Here is a 22,028-nt window from a genome sequence, read left to right on the forward strand (position 1 = left end):
ATGCTAATGAGGACCTAATTTGCATAATTTATGCATAAACTTGTATTTCCCTTACCGGAAAAGCTGCAGATGTCATATTTGAGATGTAGGTACCTTTAGAAAGGTGAACACACCTGTCCAAAAATTATGCTAATGCGGACCTCATTTGCATAATTAATGCATAAACTTGTATATTCCTTACCGTAAAAGCTACGGATGTCATATATGAGATGTAGGTACCTTTAGGAAAGGTCAGGAAACCTGGCCATAAATTATGCTAATGAGGACCTCATTTGCATAATTTATCCATAAACTTGAATTTTCCTTACCGTAAAAGCTATGGATGTCATATTTGAGTTGTAGGTACCTTTAGGAAAGGCGACTACACCTGGCCATAAATTATGGTAATGTGGACCTCATTTGCATAATTTAGGCATAAACTTGTATTTCCCTTACCGTGAAAGCTACGGATGTCATATTTGAGATGTAGGTACCATTAGGAAGGGTCATAAAACCTGGCCATAAATTATGCTAATGAGGGCCTCGTTTGCATACTTTATGCATATCCCTCACCGTAAAGGCTACGATTGTCATATTTCAGATGTAGGTACCTTTAGGAGAGGTGAACACACCTGTATATAAATTATGCTAATGCCGACCTCCTTTGCATAATTTATGCAGAGACTTCATGGTAATGGGAGGGGAATATCCTGCATTTTCCCGAAAATGTTGCCATTCTAGTTGTTATCTTGTGTTGTAGTGCTTGAAAAACATTTCCCTGCAGTGTGCAAGAAAAGAGAGCATGTTCAGACAATGTACAGAAAGTACCCTACTGTTACATACTATATTTAGTGAGTTACTTCAGTTTAAAGGTTACTCCCTGGGAGGCAGGAAACAGTTGTAGAAACCTTGACTCACATGGTGGTTCAAGGGCAAGTTCAAGATGCCCAGCCACATTAAGGAGTAAACGTTAAACCCTGAAGTCTAAAGGATTACTGATGACCTGCAAATAACTTGCTCTTACTCTTAGCTGCAACAGCCAAGGCCATTGGTTCAATGCCTTGATTCTAAGTGATGTTAGCCTGAGTACCAGCCTCCGTAGTGACCGCTATGGAGGCTGGTACTCAGGCTAAAGAAATGTGTAAATGTGACCACAATGAGGAAAGTAGTAAAGATGATATAGAATTTATCACTTAGTTGAAGACTGCAGCTGTCATCTTTATTCACTTCTGTATGTTCATATTCATGTATTGAACTGTGTGTATCTTGTGACTTTTTGCCCTGTGTAGGTTTTCAGCTCTGCACCATGTGGCTCTCAACGGCAACTCTGAAATCCTGAGACTACTGGTCGAAGCGCAGGCAATGGTAGACATCAAGGATAATAAGGGTATGTATGTTGTATGTAAAATAACATATCTTTAAAACTTGTCATTAATCTATATGTTTCAGTTGTAAATGCCAACAAAGTATTAATCAGATGCTAGGATTATATATAGTATAATTTATACTAATGACAAGAAGTTCTGGAGAACAAACTTCACTTGCTGCACCTCGTAAGAGGAGGACCGATAATGATGATGATGATGAGGATTATACTTCTATGCATACTAAGTTACAATATTGTATGCAGAGAAAGGAAAGAGGCAATTCTACCTGTTATTCTGAAGTGACAACATTAACAGAGAAGATGCACAGATGCTACCTTGCTGCCTTGTTAGTGTGAGAAGGCCAGCCACATGAGTTATTACCTCCTTGTTAAGCAGCCAAGGTCATTCTGCTCCAGACCTGCTGGACAGACAGCCAAGGTCTTGAGATAATTGTGCAGAAGGTTCTATCACTGTCTGTGAATGTGAATTGGCAGTTGGGAATTGAGAATCTAACTCCCCAAATGGCCTGTTGTTAAAGTCCTAGATCTGTTTGTTGACTAGTGACATTTTCCCTGCTGATGGAGCCTTTTCATGCCAAGTTTGGTTACAGGGTTTTGCAGCTATTAGGTTCACAGCAAAGAGTTTTGGGTGCACCACATAAAATAACATACTCTATAGTATAGCGTATGAAAATATCTAGCTCTACATGCACCAGTGCACCCACAGTAAAAAAAGTAAAGGTGCACAGCTCCAATTTTGGGTGTGCAATTTTGAGCCCTGTATAGTTAAATACTCGCCTCACCCTATAGTCTGAATGTTACCAAAGCAGGTAGTGTGGAGGAAGAGCCCATCCTGTAGGAACTCCAATACACTTTCCAGACTGTTGACATGTAAACAATTGCATAATAGAAAGTTTATTATTGCATATCCATCCCCATCCTGCATGACAGTACAGCTCAAACGTCACAAAACAGACGTACACGCAAATAGATGTATAGAAAAAGCCAAAGGTTCTGTGGTAAAGTTGCCACAATAATACTAGATGAAGTCGTGAATGATACTGCAAGCAAGAGCAGATATAGCTACTCACCTGAAATGTTTAATATTGAATTAGTGTAATTCAACCCCACTTTCATTGATTGACATCAGCAATTTACTGGAAGAAATTAAACCAATTAGCATGCAGGTTGACACCATTGACCTGGTGTGTTTGTTATCTCAAGTGGCCTGTCAACAAGCCAGTGGCATCTGTCAGCACACTGTCAGCTTTCCTACAGCTTGTTTGTTGGTCTTGTCACCTGAGGTGGACATCAGGTTTAAATACAGGCCCACACAGTGTGATAGACTTATGTCAAAATGCCAGGGACTGTTAGGAGGTAATGGTCAACTCAAAGACCTAAAAGAAGTAAAACGGTAGACAGTTTTCGAGTATGTACATGTACATCCAAGACTGGAACCCTTGAAAAAGTGCAAAAGAAGAATTCATTGAGGTTTCCAACACATTTCACATTTCAAACTGCAGTAATGTTACATGTACATAATTATGTAATAGCCATAGAATCTTAACAGCAAATGTGTGTAAAATTTGCTCCTTAGTGTGTGGCTTCTGAGTAGGCCTGCAGCCTCAAGACATCTTGGACTGTGGGAAAGTGATTTGACAGGCCTCCAGGGCCTTGTGGGAAAGTTTGTAGACTATGGTGCCCAGGGTGAGGGTTTCCGGCACCTGGTGGAAGAACATGTGCTGAAGAAGGCCTTCTGGAGTCATTACAAACCTCGTATAATCTCACCCCAGGGCACTGCACAATGAAGTTCTCTCTCGAAATTTAGAGGTCTTGAAACTGACTTAGTCTTGTAATAGTATCTCGTACTTGTAGCCTTGGGATAGACAGGAGCAGCAGCATGTTATTAAGGGCTGTTCCACGGGAGTGGAGTGGGGGACACTTTGACCGCCGGGTCACAGACATTGTCAAAATGAATTTCTAGGTTAGGAAATGAAAAATTTAAAGTTGTCAGATAGCCAAGTTAAACCAACAGATAGACATAGGTACTTGAATTTAGTCTACGTTTAAACTTCCAACAACAACTATATAAAGGCCATGTTCAAGTGTTTTAGAGTGATGTTTTAGAGTTTATGTCTCCTACAGGCTACTGCCAGTGGTTGTTGAAGGTTTGTGAACGTGAATACCTTAGTGTTGGAAGACAGTTTGGCATTGTATTATGATTACTACCAACACAGCTGAGCTTCCATGATCCTGCCAGTATAATCTTGACAAACTGAATGGTGATTCTTTACAATAAGTCTAACTCTCATATGTTCATATGTTACTACAGGAATGAGGCCACTCCACTATGCGTCCTGGCAGGGGAAGCTGGAGCCTGTGACCCTCCTGCTCCGGGCGGGGTCTAGCGGTAACCTGGCTGCTCACGACGGGCAGATCCCCCTGCACCTGGCTGCACAGTACGGACACTTTGATGTGGTGAGCATTGGGAGAAGCCTTCTTCTTACATTATAGTTTTGTACCGAAGAATTTGAGCAACTGTAGTACCATGTCTGCCATTCATCCGAATCAACAAATTGATACCTTACTAACTGCACGGAAGATCAACACCATTACAGGTATGCTACAGACAACGTATCGATTATACTTTGTGGAACATATATGATGTAAGACTTCAAATAACTTTTGAGCCTCAGAATGTGAGATTTATACCTCTCTATCTCAGAATTGCCTTCCGTCTTTCATATGTAAGCTTTAGTCCCCACGATTGATCTGTTTCTCCACAGTCTGGTGTTTTTGTCGGTCTGGTATTTTCTGTCATACCTATAAACCTCCTGATTTATGCTTCTCATTTGTTTCCAGTGGTGTGTCTGAGTACAAGACGCATTCTGTCATCAATTATCACTCTGATATCAATACTTCTGTATTTTCCCAGTTGTATAGTATCTTAAAATCATCTGACGGGAAAAGTTTTGAAGCAAAGTTCGTGGACTTTTTCTTAGCATTGGATGCATTTGCCATAGGAGGAAGAAATTATAATCATCAGATTTTTAAAATTTTAAGATTTAGATCCAAGAATTTTTAAAGGATCTTAACGTCTGCAGTATGAGAGAGAGCACAGAAACCTGTAGTGTAGTTTCTTTGTTTCTCAGTTTTGTGCTCCCAGAATGCTGTTCAGTTTCTATGTTGAGTCAAATCCAAAGTTTTTTTCTCCCTCCCCAGTCTGAGACCTTGCTGCAGCATGGCTCCAACCCCTGCATAGTGAACAACACCAGCAAGACTCCACTAGATCTGGCTTGTGAGTTCGGTAGACGACAGGTGGGTTCCCATCTGCTGGATCTGACTGTCCTAAACAGAACTGTTGACATAATGTCACCATTACAGAATCTCTCAAACCAATGTCCAAGGTTTACTACTCTAGGCAATGGTCGGTGAACAATACTTGGATGTTGATAACCAACTCACACTGGTATACTTTTGCTCACATTGTCAATCGATAAAAATACAAGCTATGTTGAAGAATCTTGATGGTAGTTTGACTGACAATTGGCACAGAAAAATCACTGGTAAAAGTCAACATCACTGACATAATTTATTCTTGGTTATCTACTGTACAATTTCACACAAAGTACAGGCATTGCTGTCAGATTCCTTGATTGTGGACCATTCTTCATAGACAAATAATCTTAAGCTGATCTGTTATTTTTTAATTGTTATTGTAGGTGGTGGAGTTGTTACTGCACAGTAACATGTGTGCAGTTCTACTAGAAGCCACTCCCAGAGACAAGTGTGACAAGAATGGTATCACCCCACTACACCTGGCTGCCAGAAACGGACATGTTGACATCATGAGGTGAGAACAAGATTTCAACAGTTTACTTTTTAAAAACTTTCAAAACTGATTTGCTTTTAATTTGCTTTTAAGCTGTTGTGTTACTTTATACAGATGTCATTTTGTAATACCTGAAGATAAGAATTTTGCAGTTGTGACCAATACTGAGCAGTTGACAAAAGTTCTGATTTCTCACGTGTTGGATAATGAGAAAATATAATGTGCACAATGACACCATGCAACCTTCATGAGGTTTCTATGTGGCAAACCGTGTTTCAGTGACTCACGTTTACACCAGTCCAGGCAACTCTAGTAAAAAGTCCATGTAGGTCATTCCCGAGTCATTAAAGATGGCAGACTGACCTAACAGCACACTTTACAGACTCTGACCAGCTGCACACCGGCTCTATTACACCTGTGAGACCAACAAACCACTTGTAAGAATCACTAAAAGTTTTAATCCCTCCCTTGTTGCAGGTTACTGATCCAGGCAGGGATAGATGTGAACAGGGAGACTCTAACGGGCACTGCCCTGCACGAGGCGGCTCTGTATGGCAAGACAGAGGCAGTCAGGATTCTCATAGAGGTCAGTTTATTGATCCTTCCTCGTGTTTCGTACTTCCTACACTGACTTTGGAAGATCACCATCATTCCAGGGTGTTATCACTCCTACGGAGGAACCCCTCTGTTGACTGACTCCAGTCTTTTCTAAGTTTTTTTTAGATATCTTGCACAAGCCTGCCAACATACCTACAAACAAATCAAAACTGATGAAAACACTACTGTCATTGGCAGAAGTAATAAAGATACTAATAATACTTTTCCCACCATGGTGTTCCACAGTGTGGGGTTGAAGTGAGTAGGCGGAACTCCAGGAACCAGACAGCCCTGGACATCGTGAACAAGTTCACCACCTCCCGGGGGAGTAAGGACATCAAGCAGATGTTGAGAGGTATGTTTAATAGTGGCTTACAAAGTGTGTGTAGTTTACAAGGGAATGGTCATCACAGGGGTATCAGTAACAATTGTAGAGCTGGAGAAAATTATACCACTCTCCAAAGTGCTGGAGATCTGTACTCTGTAAATCTGAGTATTTGCAATAAGATTGTTTGATGTTGTTTTGTAACTAGTTTTTGTATGTCTCAGGTGCAGCAGGTTTCCCTATGGCCAGGGCCATCAGAGAACACTACAACGCTTACGACCCAACCAGTCTGTCATTCAAAGCAGGTGATATCATCACGGTAAGTTGACCTGGGCATCCTTTACTAACCCTACATTGTCTTTTCACTTTTAGAGACAAACACTATGAACTTTCATGATGGTTAAGTTCATTGAGGAAAAATTTAAGATTTGTTAAAAAAATGCATAGAAAATTATTTTATTTCTGATTGCTCAATGGGATATGGTATGCCAATCAGATAGCTCTGATCTCACAAACTCACACGTTATGTACTTTATGAAACAATTTACACCCTAAACTTGCAGAAATGATCAATGTTTAAGTGTGACATACAATCATCATTGACTGAGTTGCATTTAACCATCCCCAGATAATCCAGGAGCACCATGATGGCAGGTGGAAGGGTGTGGTGTGTGACGAGGAGACAGAGAGGACGGGCTTCTTCGACCCCATGTATGTGGAACTCATGGACATGCAGAGAGTCAGTCAAGGTGGGCAACTGTAGAGCAAAAAGGACACGGTATAATGTTGAGGATTGCAAAATAGTGCATACTCTTGTGTTTCCTACCATGTAGTTTGTAGTTTTGACTGTATTTAAAAGCAGTTGTTGATTTCAGAGGGGGCTCATTCACCAGTTTGTCTGCTCTTCTTCTTTGCTAGCTTGTCACTGATAACTGACTGTGAATGTCCATGCAATGAGGCTGACTAATGCTAAAGGGAATGCAAGCAAACTGACATGGCAGGTAGCCAATGGGTGGTGCCATGGCATGACTACCCCTGGTCTGTCCATGGCCATCCCCACAGCAACCTGAGTTTGTGGATCCCTGCCATTCTGAGAGTTCACAGTGATATTAGTTTGTGTGGGAGTTTAATGTGGGAGGCTGGTGTGTTTCTAATTTGTTCCGTGTTTCTGTTATCAGCAATCATGTTTGTTTGATAAGAAGCAAGCCTAAGGCAAGGGTTAGCCCAGAAATGTAATAGAATAGAGACTACCTGGACATGGCAAGATGCCCAGTCTGATTAGGATTGGTACTGCACAGTCTTCGGTAATAAATCTTATCTCTTTGAGGCACTGCCATTCAGGATATTACTGCTCAAAGTTCCTTTCCGCCTGCATGGCTGGGAAGTATCACTGCAAACTGCTCTTGCCAGGTTGTTGTCATCAACAATAGCATCATGAAGACATAGAAAATGGATAGTATGTGTAACAGAACGCACGTCATCATAAGTCATGCATCAATATTGATCCTTCCAGAGATTGTATGTCTTCATATCAAGTTCTGCGGTGGTCACATTTCACATGCACCTGCTTCTTGTTTGTGCCTTTTTAGTATCCTCTTAAGAATTAAATTCTCTTGTTTCTTGGAATCACACCAGTGTCTAAGAATACAGTAATGCTAGAATTGCACCATGTAAAAATGATTTATGCAGAAAAGAGATTATCCATTTGACAACCCCCTCGTGCACATTAACCCCACTCCACCACACTTGATTCACACTGACAAATGCACCATAAACCCACCTTATGGCAATGAATGTTGCAAGTTTGCAGAAGGACTTGATGATTGACCCACTTCCTGTCTGGATGAGATTTTATTTGTCTGTAGCCTACAGATGTTCCCAATTCTTCTCTAATCTGTCTTGAGATCTTGTGCCACCTGTACTGTATTCCTTCCAGCAGCTGTCATTCAGACTAACGTTTCACCTGATATACATTGTAATACGAAAGTTGATTAAAATTGCACGGGACAGGCAAAGAATCTTGTTGTATTTTGTACCAAAGTGCCAAAAAAACTGCACATTGATCCTTCTTGCTGAAAATCCTGAAAATCATTCTCTCTAGAAATTCATTTTATGTTCAAAGTATATTTTAAGCTTCCATCCAACATACCGGTACTGTATATGGCATTGGTGCTATGTATGCATGTTTATGGTTTAGCCTTGAAAACTTTAAGAGCTTGTGGAAAACACTTAACACGTTGAAATATCCAGCAGGCAAGCAAATGGCTCCAGTCCCGCCCTTGATCTAGTCTGTTCATACCAGCAGAACAAACTAAACCATGGCCCTGACCCCCTACCTGTCAGGAGACAGGGAACAGCTTACACGTGTTTCCACAGGCCGTGGCAGGGGAATGTGACCCTTGTCTCTCACTGCTGTACTTCACTACTTGGCAGGGAAGCAAGTGGTGCCAGTCTCTCTGGGTTCTTTGACCTCTCTCCAAGTGTAGACTCGAAAATGGCACTACTTCTGAAAACTTCAAGAACATCTCACAAGATAACAGTTACTCAAGCAACTGGATAGATTTGTAAACAGATATCTCAGGCAGATCAGTCGTCAGTGACTGAGAAAGATCTGTAGTCCAACTACAAGAAACTTGCTCTTTCAGAAAGTGCTATTAACAGTTTTATGTTTGCAGTACCTTTCAGTTTGGTTATTTACCTGTATCTATTGTTCATAAAATTGTGAACCTAATATTACTAACCATGGGCCATCGCTGATCAGTATGTGTACATGTACTTGGCTTGTGGCAGTTTTCAGGTTGAAGAGTTTGTGGGTAGTCAACTCAGAGCAAATGACATTCAAATGAGTCATGCGACAACTTAGCAGAATGGCAACCTTCCACAAATTCCCTTACTCACATGATGATGAATAATTGCTCTTTTGGATGCAGAATAAACATGCTAACTAGACACAGATGCACACTGGTCCTAAAGGTGAAAACAAAGTGAAACAGTCTGACAAAAAAAAGAATTGGAAACCTGTGCTTTGCAATTTTGAGCTGGCAGTGCTTCAAAATTATAATAGCAGTTTCAAGTTCAAAGCAGTCAGTCCCAGACCTGAAGGGAATGAGTTTTGCAGAGATGTATGTGACTAAGTCAAGAACACTTACTTAACAAACAATCAGGCAAAACCAGGATCCATAGTGGTAGATTCATGATGCAATGATTAAATTTGACAAGAAATAGTATTTCAGACAATAACATGTGATATCTGGGTTAAGTCGTTTCGCAGCTGCCAACTTCCCTTCATCCAACAGCAGAAAATCCTGACAAGAACAGGAAGGCAAGACTGTGCCAAGTACAAATGTTCCCCCTTCCCTTCTGATTTCCTCTGTGAGGAAAAGGCAATGTTATTTTTCCGTTTCCCCAACAAAAGACAACTGTTCTCTGAAAGCTCCATTGAGGAATAGATCACAGTGTGATTCAATCTTGGCTAAGAGAAAGTCAGACTGTGTTGCTTTTGGAGTGTAGTTCAAACCTCAGTGCTTCGTACTACCTCCCATCTATATTCCTTAGAGTGGAACTGTTTTCACAAGTAAGAGATCTGTTGTTTAAATCATTGCTGGCATTTATAAACAGTTTTCTTAGCCACAGATCTTCACTTGGACTTCAAAGGCTGAATTTATCTTGATGTGGGAAGGCTGAATTTATCTCTGATAGCGAGACATTCCTGTGACAGTACCATAAACCTTCATCGTGTTCCCTCAGTATAGTCCTTCATGTTGTTCTATTGCCTCTTGAGTCAAAGTAAAATTCAGTGACTACAATCAGCAGTCTAGCCTTTGATTCATTGATTACTGTCAGAAGCAGAGGCAAACAAATGACTTGTAGATGTTTCCAATACATGAAATACATACGTCCCAACATCAATATGATTTACCTTCTTTGATGTTTTTATGAGTACCTTCAGAACCAGGTGTTTGCTATCCAACTGACAAAGTATACTGAGGTTTTTGCTTGAGGGATACTTGTGCAATGTTTGCTAGGATTAGACAGTGAAATTCCACTATAATCCTCTGTATACTTTGCAGTACATTAGGATGTGCTGTAAGAATGAGCATACATGGTATCCTCTTAAACTCTTTGTGTGTCCTGGATCAAAGCCAGAAAAACATGACAGTGGCCTCAGGCATTATCCTGAAGTATCACTCAGGAGTTAGACCTCAAAAGGCATCCTTTCCCATCCTTGGCTCTGGGCCAGCTATGTGGTAATTGGGGATTGGGAAGATCAGTGGAGGACCCACTTTGAAGTGAGCTATCTCTCTCTCAGGTCTCAGTATTGCCCACTTCTGCATTTATACAGGGCTAACCTGGCTTTGAGGGTTTTTCTGAAGTACTTCCAGGCTAAGCTGTTCCAATATTGCAGTAATTAGGAGGAGAGATGCCACACCATTTACACAAGGAAAGTGGTCCTTTGAATGGGTATCAGCTCACAACTTCATTTATCCATGCCTGGGGTTTTTCCATGTACTCTTCCATCCATTTGCATCCAGGGTATCTGGGAGCTTATCTGAAGGACCCCCCTTTTTTCAGTCTGCCACATTTCTGATCTATCTTTGGATGAAAAAAAGCAGTTTCTTGCTTGTTACTGATATTGTAAACTGGTTCCTTGTGGTTTTAAATACAGTTGAGTTATGTCGATTGGATTGGTCTTGTCTGTGTCTCAGGAGAAATAATTGGTTAACACAGCATGAAAGTCAAATCAAAGTTCAAGTGTCAAGTAGACCAAACCAACACCTTATCTGTACGAAGTACAGGACATCAGTTTTACTTCAGTGACCCTTTAGCTGAGTTACACAACTCCAGTCTTCACAGAAGCCTGGGATGGTCACCCTTGGCATTTAAAGCCCAGCATCTATAAAGGGCAAACAGAAATTAATGCTAAACTTCAACTTAAAGCCTCAGTGCCCTTCTTGATCTCATTGATCAAGTGAGCAGAAATTCCTCAAAGTTGGAAGCAGCTTTTTTGAGTGTCGACATTACATAACATAAAACTGGATGATGTAATGTAACTATTATGTCTTACCAAAAAAGGAAACTTGCAGGTAGCATTGAGCCTCTCCATGGTGTCTGTATTTTCCTTTCATTAAATGTTAATGCTGTGGTCAACAATGATACCATCTGTACCTACAAAATGCAAGTCCAAGCTTTGCTGAGTACACATCTCTCAGATTACCATATTTTTAGTTGGGGAGAGTTGCCCCAGGAAATATTGTTTGGTGGCTTAGGTTGGCTTTGAAGTATTATTACCACAGGCATTCCTTTGGCACAATTTAGACATTTGTTTAATGCCGGTACCTCTCTGATGCTTTCCAGATCTTTCTGGGGCTTTGGCTTTGATGTGTTTAGTTTTGATTGCTAGGCAGTAAAGTGGTTTGCCTTCAAGCCAAAATACAATGTTCTTAGAAGAAATCTAATGCAAATATTGCATTCTAACTTGTACATGCAGAACAGTGCCAACTGTTGTGGAGTCATTGCTGTAGCATAATTTACAGACTTAGATGTTCATGGTCATGTTCAGACCCAAGTGAAAATGATGAAATCAATGTTGCACCACTGTGAGGTTTGCCCTTTAGAATTACAGCTTCAGTGGGCCAAAGGGCGTTAGATGTATGCTGGTGATTGGACCCAGAATGGTCTTTTAGGTGTCTTGGCTTGGAGTCAAGGTTAAGGCTTAGCGTGAGATGTTCCAGAGCACTTCACATGTGTTTACCAGCCCACCCCACACTGCCCACAGGCTATATGTCACACCAGTCACTCCCAGAACCAGTCATAGTTTATGTTTGACTGTTACAGTTTTGAATGCCAGCCAGGAGTTTGAGAAAGGCTTGGATGCTGTCCAAGTTATTTTCTGTTTTATGATTTATTTATGTCCTTTTATTTTTCTTCGATTTTCACAGATTATACTGATGGAGGGTTACAGCCATATAACACCATGCAAAAAAAATCAAGTAAGTTTCGTTGAAAGAGTGTTTTTCTCCTGATTAATATCTATTTGAATGATTGTGATGACATCACAGCGATGCAGTGTTAGGCAAAAAGCAGGTGGCAGGTAAAAGATAACATTGGTTTGCTTACCAGTCATAGAATATGCTGGATGTGAACAAAAATGTAGCGATCTTACCTATTGAGTTAGGGAATGTGTGGTAACTAAGGAAATGATCAAGAGAGCCCCCTACCTTATTTCTTACAAAGCATGCACACACCACACTTCTGGCAGTGTGACAGCAACTATCAGTATTGTCAGTCATAGTGATGAAATAACAGAAATTTGAAGTCTAAATAAGAGTTGTAGAAATTATCTACAGGCTTCCATCCATCTGAAGTGTACAAAATTATATGTAGCTTGCACACATATACAGGGTCAACTTGGCAAGCTTTTGTCTGACAGTCTATTTTTCTGATTACAGATAACTACCATGGGTACCATCCCTATGCCACACTGGGCCCCCAGTTCCCCCATTCCTCGTCAGATGGCCTGACCCCTCCCCAGGGGGGAATCCCCCCACCCCAGTCCCCGGGCGTGTCTGGAGACGTTCCTGCCCCCTACGCTGCCTACCCCCAGCCTCCCAGAGATCTACCCATGGGCAGCAGTGCTTACCCAGAGCGAGAGGATTCGGGGATATACTCAGAATCCCCATCTACAGCATCGTTCAAGAGAGGTATGGTAACAACACCCTCTATCAGTTCTTAAATAAACTGCAGCAGTTTGTGCACACAGTCCACTTTACAGCAGAATGTCTTTTGGTTGCTTACACATTGAAGAACTGCCTCATACGAGTCATGTATTGTTAATAGCCCCATCTAGCTTTATGTTTAGAACTGCAGCTAGCCTGCCTACAAATACAATTGTGTTAAACAGTGTTTTCTGGTATGGCACTACTTGAGCACATTGAGCAAACTTGCATGTACAGTACAACTCATATGAATGAAATTTTTGATCACCATGCTTTTTTCACCTCTTCTTCATCTCCATTATCTTTCTTTCCATCCGTCTCTCTCTCTCTCTCTCTCTCTCTCTCTCTCTCTCCTGTCACCTCTGTAGCTTCTCTTGATGCAAGATTTTCCGATCCCCAAACAGATAGCTACGATCAGCTCTCGGGCTATGGAGGTCGCCCGACTGGGGTCATGGGCTTGGAGAGTGGGTCAGCAACTCTTCCAAACAGGGGAACAAAACATCGGGTAAGGGTAGAAAATTTCAACACAGATAAAATTGTTTCAAGACATTAACTTAAGATAAGAGGGGGCTTCTCACATACCTCATCTGAATTCTTCCATTAAGTTGTATGCAGTAGATACAGGGTATGCTATTCTCTTTTCTGTCTAGAATTGGCAGTTGAAATTCTGTATGAAAGATGATTATAGCTTTTCAGTTTTTGTTGGATTTCCAACTCAGATTATCTTAATTTTAGAGACTGACATGTCAGAAGGTGAAAAAAACTCTCATGGAAATTTGCATTTCTAAATGAAGCCCTGCTTTCATCAAAGATGTTGAAAAATCTGTTTGTTACTGCTTTGTTTGGTTTGGTTTTATTCAGATCTCCATTATCCACTGTTCTTTCTTTAGTATAACTACCACCAAGGAGATGGAACAGAAGCCCCTGACACCCCACCCAAGAGGAAGTCAGACATGATAGAGGGTGCGGAGGCCGAACCACCTGCCTACAGCGAACCACACCTGCCTCCAGCCGTGCACCCCCCATTCCTCAGTAGGGACTTTTACTGGCCAAATTTTCATGAAACATTTTATGTCATTCATCCTACTGTCACATTTCCAATGCGGGGCCCAGCAGTGCAGTTTGTGAAAAGGAAAAATAAAAAATGTATATCAAGAAAATATGCAATGTATGGTTAGGAGTAATTTTTTTACGACTTTTGTCTTTTGTTTTTTTTTATATCATATTTTTTGTTCCCACAAGCTGCCCGACCGGGCCCTGGATTTGAAATAGAACCGTAGCATAATGTTAGGCTCAGTCAACATGTACAAAATGCGGGATCGGTTGAATCTTTAAATGTACAAGTACACATTTCTTGGTATAGAGTATAGAATGTCTGTCTGCACTGCTTATAAAATAATGTAAATAGCTGGTCAAGAACTGTGAGAAAGAATGTTACGCACCAAACGCCTCTATGCTTAATGCAAAATTAAGCTCAGATTATGTACCTAGCAGAAGGCTTCGGAAGTGTGATCCCCTGCAAAAGATAGAGATGAAAATACCCTTGGGATAGTCCCAAGTGAATAGATGCGTCCTTGTTGTTTTGTGAAGAAAACAAAAGCATGTTGAAGGAGTACAATTCTTGTTTTCTTTATGGGATAATGCAGACTCTTCCACCAAAGCTGTAGTTGTTGTATATGGTTGGTTTATGTTGGGACAAAAGTCAAAACATTCTCACACTAAAACCATGCATCTGCACTGCTCTTTCTTCCTTCTCTCAGTGAGTAAACAAGCAAAGTACGACACTCCCAGGCCTCCAAATGCGGCCATGGGGGACGAAGTCTGGTTGCCGCGGAAGTCATCGTCGGATAACGGAAGCGCGGGCAGCAGGGACAGCGTGGGGAGCATGGGCAGCGGGCGCAGCGCCGGTTCAGGACAGAGTCAGAGCAGCGGTGGACAGGCAGTGGCACAGACACAACAGATGAGGGTCAGTAGTTATGCTATACTGTTCATCATTGTCTATCCGTCCCTTTCATGTTACATGTACTTGCAATTAGCCTACAGGTAAGAACTTGCAATAAACTTTTTCATCACATTTGTTTATTCTATGGCTGTGAAAAACTGCTTCCTGACTTAATCTACCACAGAATGTTTCCAGGACAGTTTACCAAAAGCTACTGTAGCTATTGTAGCTCATCAATGCTAGGATAAACATCCCTGTAGTCAACCTGCTGCAAGTGCCCCCCACAATGGATGGCAGTGGGTTTATCTCCATGCTGCTGCTTTATGACTACAGCAAAAATAGATATAAATCAAGTACACGCATATTTCTTACTGAAGTAGTAAGATTGTCTGTTGCCAGTTTATAGAATTGTTTCTTAACGTCTCACCATCAAAGGCTTTCCACTTTCTGATGTTAGTTGGTAGTTTGTGACAAATGACCCACCTATAACGCCCAGGTGGCCCCAGATCTCCTCACCTGTCCTGTTTGTAGTAATCTCTGACCCATCCACATCCCATGCAGTGTCACAACCATTTCTCTGGTCTTCAGTCATGTCTGCAATCTGATTTGGAATTGGCTCGGTGCCAATCAAGGCGCCCCATCAGCGAAATTAGGTTTAGATTGGCATGGTCCTATTTACGATCATGGCACGTCAGATTTTATCCAGAAACAACACAATCAATACGTTGCCATGCATTCTGAGACATCAGTGCTTGTGGAGCAGGTTTGCATTTCTCCTTAAAGTCAGGTCTTCTTTTGAATATTGTCACATAACCTCCAGTGTGAGTCACACTGTGACAGTTTTGATATTAAAGATCTCCATTATAAGCCCATCTACCGTTATGATAGTTTTTTCTGCAGTTTATTGGCACAGGTGACCTCTTTCTCCCTTACTCCACATTATGCCTTTCCAAACACAAATAGATGTGCAATAAAAGCATAAAATCCTTGGAGCGGTGCGAAGCTTATTCTTTCCAACTGCTAAGGTTTTAATGGAGACCACCTCTTTGACCCTTTCCCGCATTTCTGTGGAGTCTGGGAAATTGGCTACCACAGGGGGCTTACTGTGTCTGGGATGAGCAGGGAAGAAAAGCTGCTCAGTCATAAGAACATTAGTTACACTCTTAGAGCCTTACCTACATTTTATATATGCTTAAAATCTGAGTAGGTATCAGAAGGGGGATTGGACACTGCTTTTAAGTTACAGAGGAGTTTATCTCCTTGCTGCCTAAACCAATTATAGGAATATGCCAAAGGTAGAAGGTTAAAAACCCAGGGCAATTATAATATACATGTTGCAACAGACACGCTCTGCTAACAGAGTACATTTTGCAATACAAAAGCAACCAAACTTCAGATGACAGTTATTCCTTTTCCTTGACTTTGAGGTTGACTTCTTTACTTGATCTTATACCTTTTGGAGTGAATGAGCATGATGCATTGAAGACCCCCACTGTAATCTCTTGAACCCAGTGGATGTGGTTCTAAGTTCATTACCTCCAAAAAGGGTGGATGGAAAACCAAGGAGACAAGAACAAGACCTGTTGGCAGCAAGGTCTTGGCCCTATTGAAATATTGAATAACCTTACCATGCTTCTCTACGTGTTTTACATGCCAAGGTGCTTGAAAAATTGGTTCTGTGTTATCTATGGTGAATGCCCACGTCACAGTAGTGGGCATATTTATACATGGGCCACCTCTGTGTCTGATAAGGGCAGAAAGGTGTCAATGTTTTTCTAAAGTGCTGCCAGACAACATTTGCACTGAGTAGAATGGTAGATTCTCTTAGTCACACTGAGTTCACTATCCAGTTTATCGTCAGGCATCGTTCCCCGTCTCGCAAGGGTAAGACGTGCCTGCACATAGATGTCTCGACTTCATGGCTGACCGCCAGGTGCCTCTTTCTGCCTCTTGCATACATGTAGTTGTCTTGATCTTGTAGAATAGTGACAGGTATGCTAATATGTAGAATGATGCTCGTACCATTTATTCCTGAAAATGTTTGGAAGTTTCATTCCATCTAAATACTCTGTCTGATTGTATAGTAAAAGTAGTTTATTGAAATATGTACATTTCTTACTCAAGATACAGAAATGAGAAAGAGCATTCCTGCAGCTGATTGTAGATACATGTAAGACTAGAGGGAACATTTTACAGTTTGACACTATTTCTATGATCATAAGATGAGCTTATTACCCAGAGTCCTCCCTTATATGCTCTTAATCAAGACGAGTAGTATCCCACCATGCAGTGCTCATTCGTTTTAATCAAGTGCCTCTTGGGAAATTAGCTACATGTATGGTGGGCTCAGAAACCATATTTCTATTCCAGTCACCAAATATGTTCTGTTCTCTGAGGATTGCCTGACATTTGTTGTATAACAGTATGTCTGATGTAGAGTCCTTTATTCTACCATGATGGCGTATGTACATGTGGGAGAGGAGAGCCCAGGAGCATGTAGAAAAGAGGTAACTTGTTGTATGTAATTGTTGCTGTCCCAAAGATTTCTTGTCATGTAATTATCTCATTCAATGGGCATAGAGTAACAGCTGGCTCAGTTTGAAGGCTAGAAGAGGGGGTTCTTGCAATAACATACACAATTTATTCTGTGCCTTCGAAGTAGTTACAGTTACAGTTCTCCTGAGTCGTTTGTGTGCAAGCTAATTAGCCCTTGGGTTGCTTGTCATAAATGTCCATCAGGCTTTACTGTCATCTTATAAAGAAGTTTCAGTCAGTATCATTTAGCTTCCTAACTTCCATAATTGGAAGGGTCATACAAAAACATGGATTTTGTATGCTGATTCTTGTATTACTGGGAAAATTTATTCCTGTTTTATAAAAAAATTGTAATTATCAATAAATCTTGACTTTCCGTGACTTGATTAGATTGTTACTGAGATCCAGATGTAAACATGTTTTTTCCTGTTGAATATTCATGATATTCATATTAAAAACCTTTTTTATTACATCAGGACCATCAACCAAATTACCAGTTTATGGTCCTGCCATAATCATGAGCACTGGTGTCTCCCTAATGAACCGTTCATAATTTGCAGTCACAACAATGCAGCTACAGGCATGGGCATTATTTTAGGTGTTAGTATTCATTTCAACCCATTCTTCTTCAACACGATTTGATATCAGCTTATAAGATGTGGTCCATCTTCATTTGCAGGATAGACACACATCTACCTAACTGATAACTAGAAAATGTTCATCCAACGGATTAAGACATTTTGGGTGTGTTTTTAGTGTGCAGACTATCTGTTGTTGATAGTTGTTGATGAAGGTAATCCCTGCACTTAATGGTTGATTTACTGCCGTAACTGGGTAGTACATGTCTATAGAATAGGAATACATGTAGCTTATTTGTTTTCAAATACCAGAAACTGAAACTGCATGTAGTATTATTGGTTGATTTATTTTCAGGGCAATCACAGACATTGAAGTACCGTTGGGATCCTCCAGACAACTAAAATCAGCATAGTGATAACTTGGCAACAGTTTTGTAACCTTTCAGAGCAAACCCAATATCAAACACAAATATTTATTCAAAACTTTGGTATCACAATACCTCACTGTTTACTTTTTGATCGAAAACAACAAAAAGCGTCAATGTCAGTATTTTGGTCTCTCTTGAAGTATGTTATAACCAACCAGAACATAGTAAATTGGGTAATCCAGAAATTTAAACATTTCAATGTTTTCTCCAGAGATTTACAATAATCTAGTTTAAACAGGTGGTCTGGAAGTGATAATAGCCTATAATACTCTGGAGTATTTGAGAGTACCCTGTCCAAATACCTCATGAATACGCTCTGGGCAATTCTTTTTGTCCTGACAACATGATGGGAGTTCTGAAGCCCTCAGAATTGTCTGGATGTTATTGTATATTCAGATGCCTTGTGGAGGAAATTCTGGAACTATAGATACAAGAATTTCAATAGGTTTGGGCTTACAGCCTTTTTCATGAAAAACAAGTCTGGTAAAGACAGCAGTTTTTAAAGTCCAACTCAAATTCCTATTGTACATTATCATCCTTAAAATGATCAGACAGCCCTATGTATAGCCCTTTGCTTACCATCCTGCCACTTCACATCCTTAAGGTTGAAAAATATTAGGCTAGGCTTTCCATTCAATGAAATAGTACTTGGTAAGTCAACAATATGTAAAGCTATGGAAAAAAATGTAATGCGAAATTTAGTAGTGAAACCTCAGCCAGAAACCCATCTCCTGCTGTCATCGTGTAATTCTATTTTTACAGTTAAGCTTATAGCAAATAATAGGATTACTTAACCGTGCTAACCATGGCATAATTAAGTTACAACAATGAATTTAAACATGGCTTAAACATATGTTGTGTTGTCATCATGTATTCAAGTCATGTTTCAGGAACTTTCTCAATCGGTAGAAGCCTTCTGTCTTTTATCTGTGTTAGATTTTCCACTGATTTTTACTTGAATGCCACTAATGGCTGCTGAAGGGAATGTCCTGAGTCAGGAAATTTCATCTGAGGTTTCTTTTTACTTTGGCGGCTGACAGTCTGCATGCCGTGTGGAGTCATTACGTATCCTCCACATGTACAGTGTCCTTGCTCTGTCTGTCTGATGGATGCTGCTGCCAACTCAGCAGACGGATGGATGCTCCCTTAATCCCCTCCCATCATCTATACAGCAGCAGATGGAAACTCATGTCACTGACTTTCATGTCTGGAACCTTACTGTCCGAAACACTCATCTCACTGACTTTTATATTTGAGACTTTACTGCTCGAAACGTCTTGAAACAAGACAGAAAATAAAACAATCTTGGAAATATTTCAGTTATAACTGATACGCTCTCTCCCCCACGTGCAAATACATGAAATCATTGATGCTAGGAATTACTGTTTACTTAGGAATTCATAACTTCATCAAGAGAATAGATGTTCCTATGCATCATGTAACTACAAAATTGGAGGTTACATTCAACGATAATCATCATCATTATACCAAAGTGTTATTCTCTCCGAAGAGGAGCCTCTTCCTTAACAAAGTGCAATTTTTCCTAGAGTTACATCTTCCTGCCTTGATGCAATACTTCAGCATCCTCAACAGCAGTGGCAATTTTTCATGGGTGCTCATACATGTATTTCTGCCTGCCGTATATCCCTTAATGGTAGAGTAGGGATCCTGACTGGAGCACACAGCCGTCTGTGTTTGCTGATAGAGGGAAGCAGACATACATGAAGGTCAACCTGTCATCAAAGTATGCCATTTACGTGATACTGGTAAATACCTGGATGATGCGGTCGCTACACAGTACAGTATAGTTTACAACAACATCCTGCTGCTCTGCTCCTATGTTTCCTGGCATGACGTCCGAGCAAGCTATCCGATCCTGTCTCCCATGTCCCCAGGTACAGTGTGACCCCTTCATGCCCTCCATCATAGCAGTTTGTTACCCGCAGAACAGTATGGTTTACAACAAGATCTTGCTGCTCTGCTTCTATGTTTTCTGGTATTACTTCTGGGGGAGCTATCTGATCCTGTCTCCCATGTCCCCAGGTACATTGTGACCCTTTATGTCCTTCCATCATAGCAGTTTGATGATATCTATCTATGGTAAACCTGGGAGTTGTGGTTTTATCAGGGGCCCGTAACTTAGGACTTCTATGTTTCAGTATTGATTACTTGTCAGCATTTTTGTGCCCTTGGCGCTCATACTTGCCTCATTCAACCATTCCAAGGTCATTCTTCAGAGCTGGTTTCGTTATGAATAGGAGAAACCATTTTGCTTGGAGAGGGGAAAGAAGAGGTTTTCATGGTACCATGGATCGTTTAATCTTTACATCAGAGCAGTGGTATGAATATACATGTAGCTCCATTCCGTTCAAGCTGTCTGCATCTAATTGGTTCTCAGCACGGCTGGGAAGAAGGGTTGCACGACAGTGTCCTCCCTGCGCCGATGTCTGATGAGTCGTCTTTGATCTAGCCAGAATTCAATCAGTAAGCCCTGTCAGGGAGGCCGCAGGGCGCCACCTTCCCTGGTGCTGAATTTGGTGTTGCTGTGAGAAGGCTGCCATCCGTTGGGTGAAGACACTGAAGACTGGGCATCTCCTGGTGTATACTGTACCCTGGCATGGGTGGGTTCTATTCAGTAGTTAATCGCATGTATCACTATTACATGGTAATAGATATACATCGATGAAGGTTAGACATCCATGTAATAAGATACACCAAAAAACAGCTACTCAAGCCACTGGATAAAATTTTTAACAATGAAAATTTTATCCAGTTGCTTGAGTAACTGTTTTTCGGTAATAGATATAGACAGGTCATTTTTTATTGAAGCCCTCATGCTGCAATATTATGTCCATACTATCAATTAGATTTTCTTTGCAAACTGAATAAGCTGGATTGAGAAATAGGGAAAAGGCTGAAACATCTGGTTCAAGCTAATGATTTTTTGAGGCTAGAAATCATGATTGATACCACTTCTAGCAAGGTGTTACAGCGGCAATAACAACACACGGTCTGGGAGGTTAAAGGCCAGGCTGGTTCATGTCCCTCTGAATCCATCAATAACCCTGAGTCCCATGTCTACCTGCCACAGATGGCTCTGGTCAGCCCTAGTTTACCTCCTGTATTTCAGTAGAATGTGATTTCTCCTTGGTGCTGATCTGCCATCCACTGTCTGGGGATACTGTTGCAGTGTAATTGTCCTCAGAAATCATGGCTCCCATACCTTGAATTCTTTGGTCCATTTACTTTTATAGTTGAAAATCTCTTTCATAGGAAGTCATTTGTCGCATCTGAGTTCACATGTGATACGTGAGGGCTTTGTGGGCTTGCGTAGGTGATTCATATCAAATTAGTGTTCCTGCCTCAGGTGCAGATTTCCCTTTTAATCTCATCGTTGTGGCGGGTAGGCTCCTTGATGGTCCCTGCCTGAGGTACCTTGGGATTTATATCAGGAATGATAGTCTGTGACACGTCTTCCTCTGTGGTGGGATTATGATTAACATTGACTGTCGGTCTCTGACAAGATTATTCACTGCAAAAAAAGGATGGGTGAAATTTCGTATATTTTGAAGTTGAATTCTGTCAGTTAAGATTTGTATTGTTTTTTTATGGTGTGTTAGTATTTCTATTGTCCATCTTGCATGTGTAATTTCCCCACAGTTTTTGTACTATTATGTTAATACTTTTTTTGAAATCAACAAACTGTTATCTCCAGATTGGAGCTGGTTAG

The 22,028-nt window shown here is 40.9% G+C and overlaps 1 protein-coding gene across 7 annotated transcripts in view; it reads left to right on the top strand.

Moving 5' to 3' along the window:
- Nucleotides 1–22,028, top strand: part of LOC136440869 (caskin-2-like) — a 74,906-nt gene that overhangs the window by 26,251 nt on the left and 26,627 nt on the right. For 5 of the 7 annotated variants that reach the window (XM_066437014.1, XM_066437018.1, XM_066437015.1 and 2 more), the window contains exons 3-15: nt 1,269–1,366; nt 3,678–3,823; nt 4,568–4,663; nt 5,068–5,198; nt 5,655–5,763; nt 6,021–6,129; nt 6,324–6,418; nt 6,728–6,848; nt 12,039–12,089; nt 12,549–12,800; nt 13,184–13,320; nt 13,706–13,847; nt 14,576–14,781. In XM_066437014.1, the coding sequence (XP_066293111.1) occupies nt 1,269–1,366; nt 3,678–3,823; nt 4,568–4,663; nt 5,068–5,198; nt 5,655–5,763; nt 6,021–6,129; nt 6,324–6,418; nt 6,728–6,848; nt 12,039–12,089; nt 12,549–12,800; nt 13,184–13,320; nt 13,706–13,847; nt 14,576–14,781 (1,693 nt within the window). The remainder of the gene's footprint in view (nt 1–1,268; nt 1,367–3,677; nt 3,824–4,567; nt 4,664–5,067; nt 5,199–5,654; nt 5,764–6,020; nt 6,130–6,323; nt 6,419–6,727; nt 6,849–12,038; nt 12,090–12,548; nt 12,801–13,183; nt 13,321–13,705; nt 13,848–14,575; nt 14,782–22,028) is intronic. The other 2 variants (XM_066437019.1, XM_066437021.1) reach the window with 2 other exon arrangements.

This window comes from Branchiostoma lanceolatum, chromosome 8 (genome assembly GCF_035083965.1).
Source record: "Branchiostoma lanceolatum isolate klBraLanc5 chromosome 8, klBraLanc5.hap2, whole genome shotgun sequence".
NCBI classification, from domain to species: domain Eukaryota; kingdom Metazoa; phylum Chordata; class Leptocardii; order Amphioxiformes; family Branchiostomatidae; genus Branchiostoma; species Branchiostoma lanceolatum.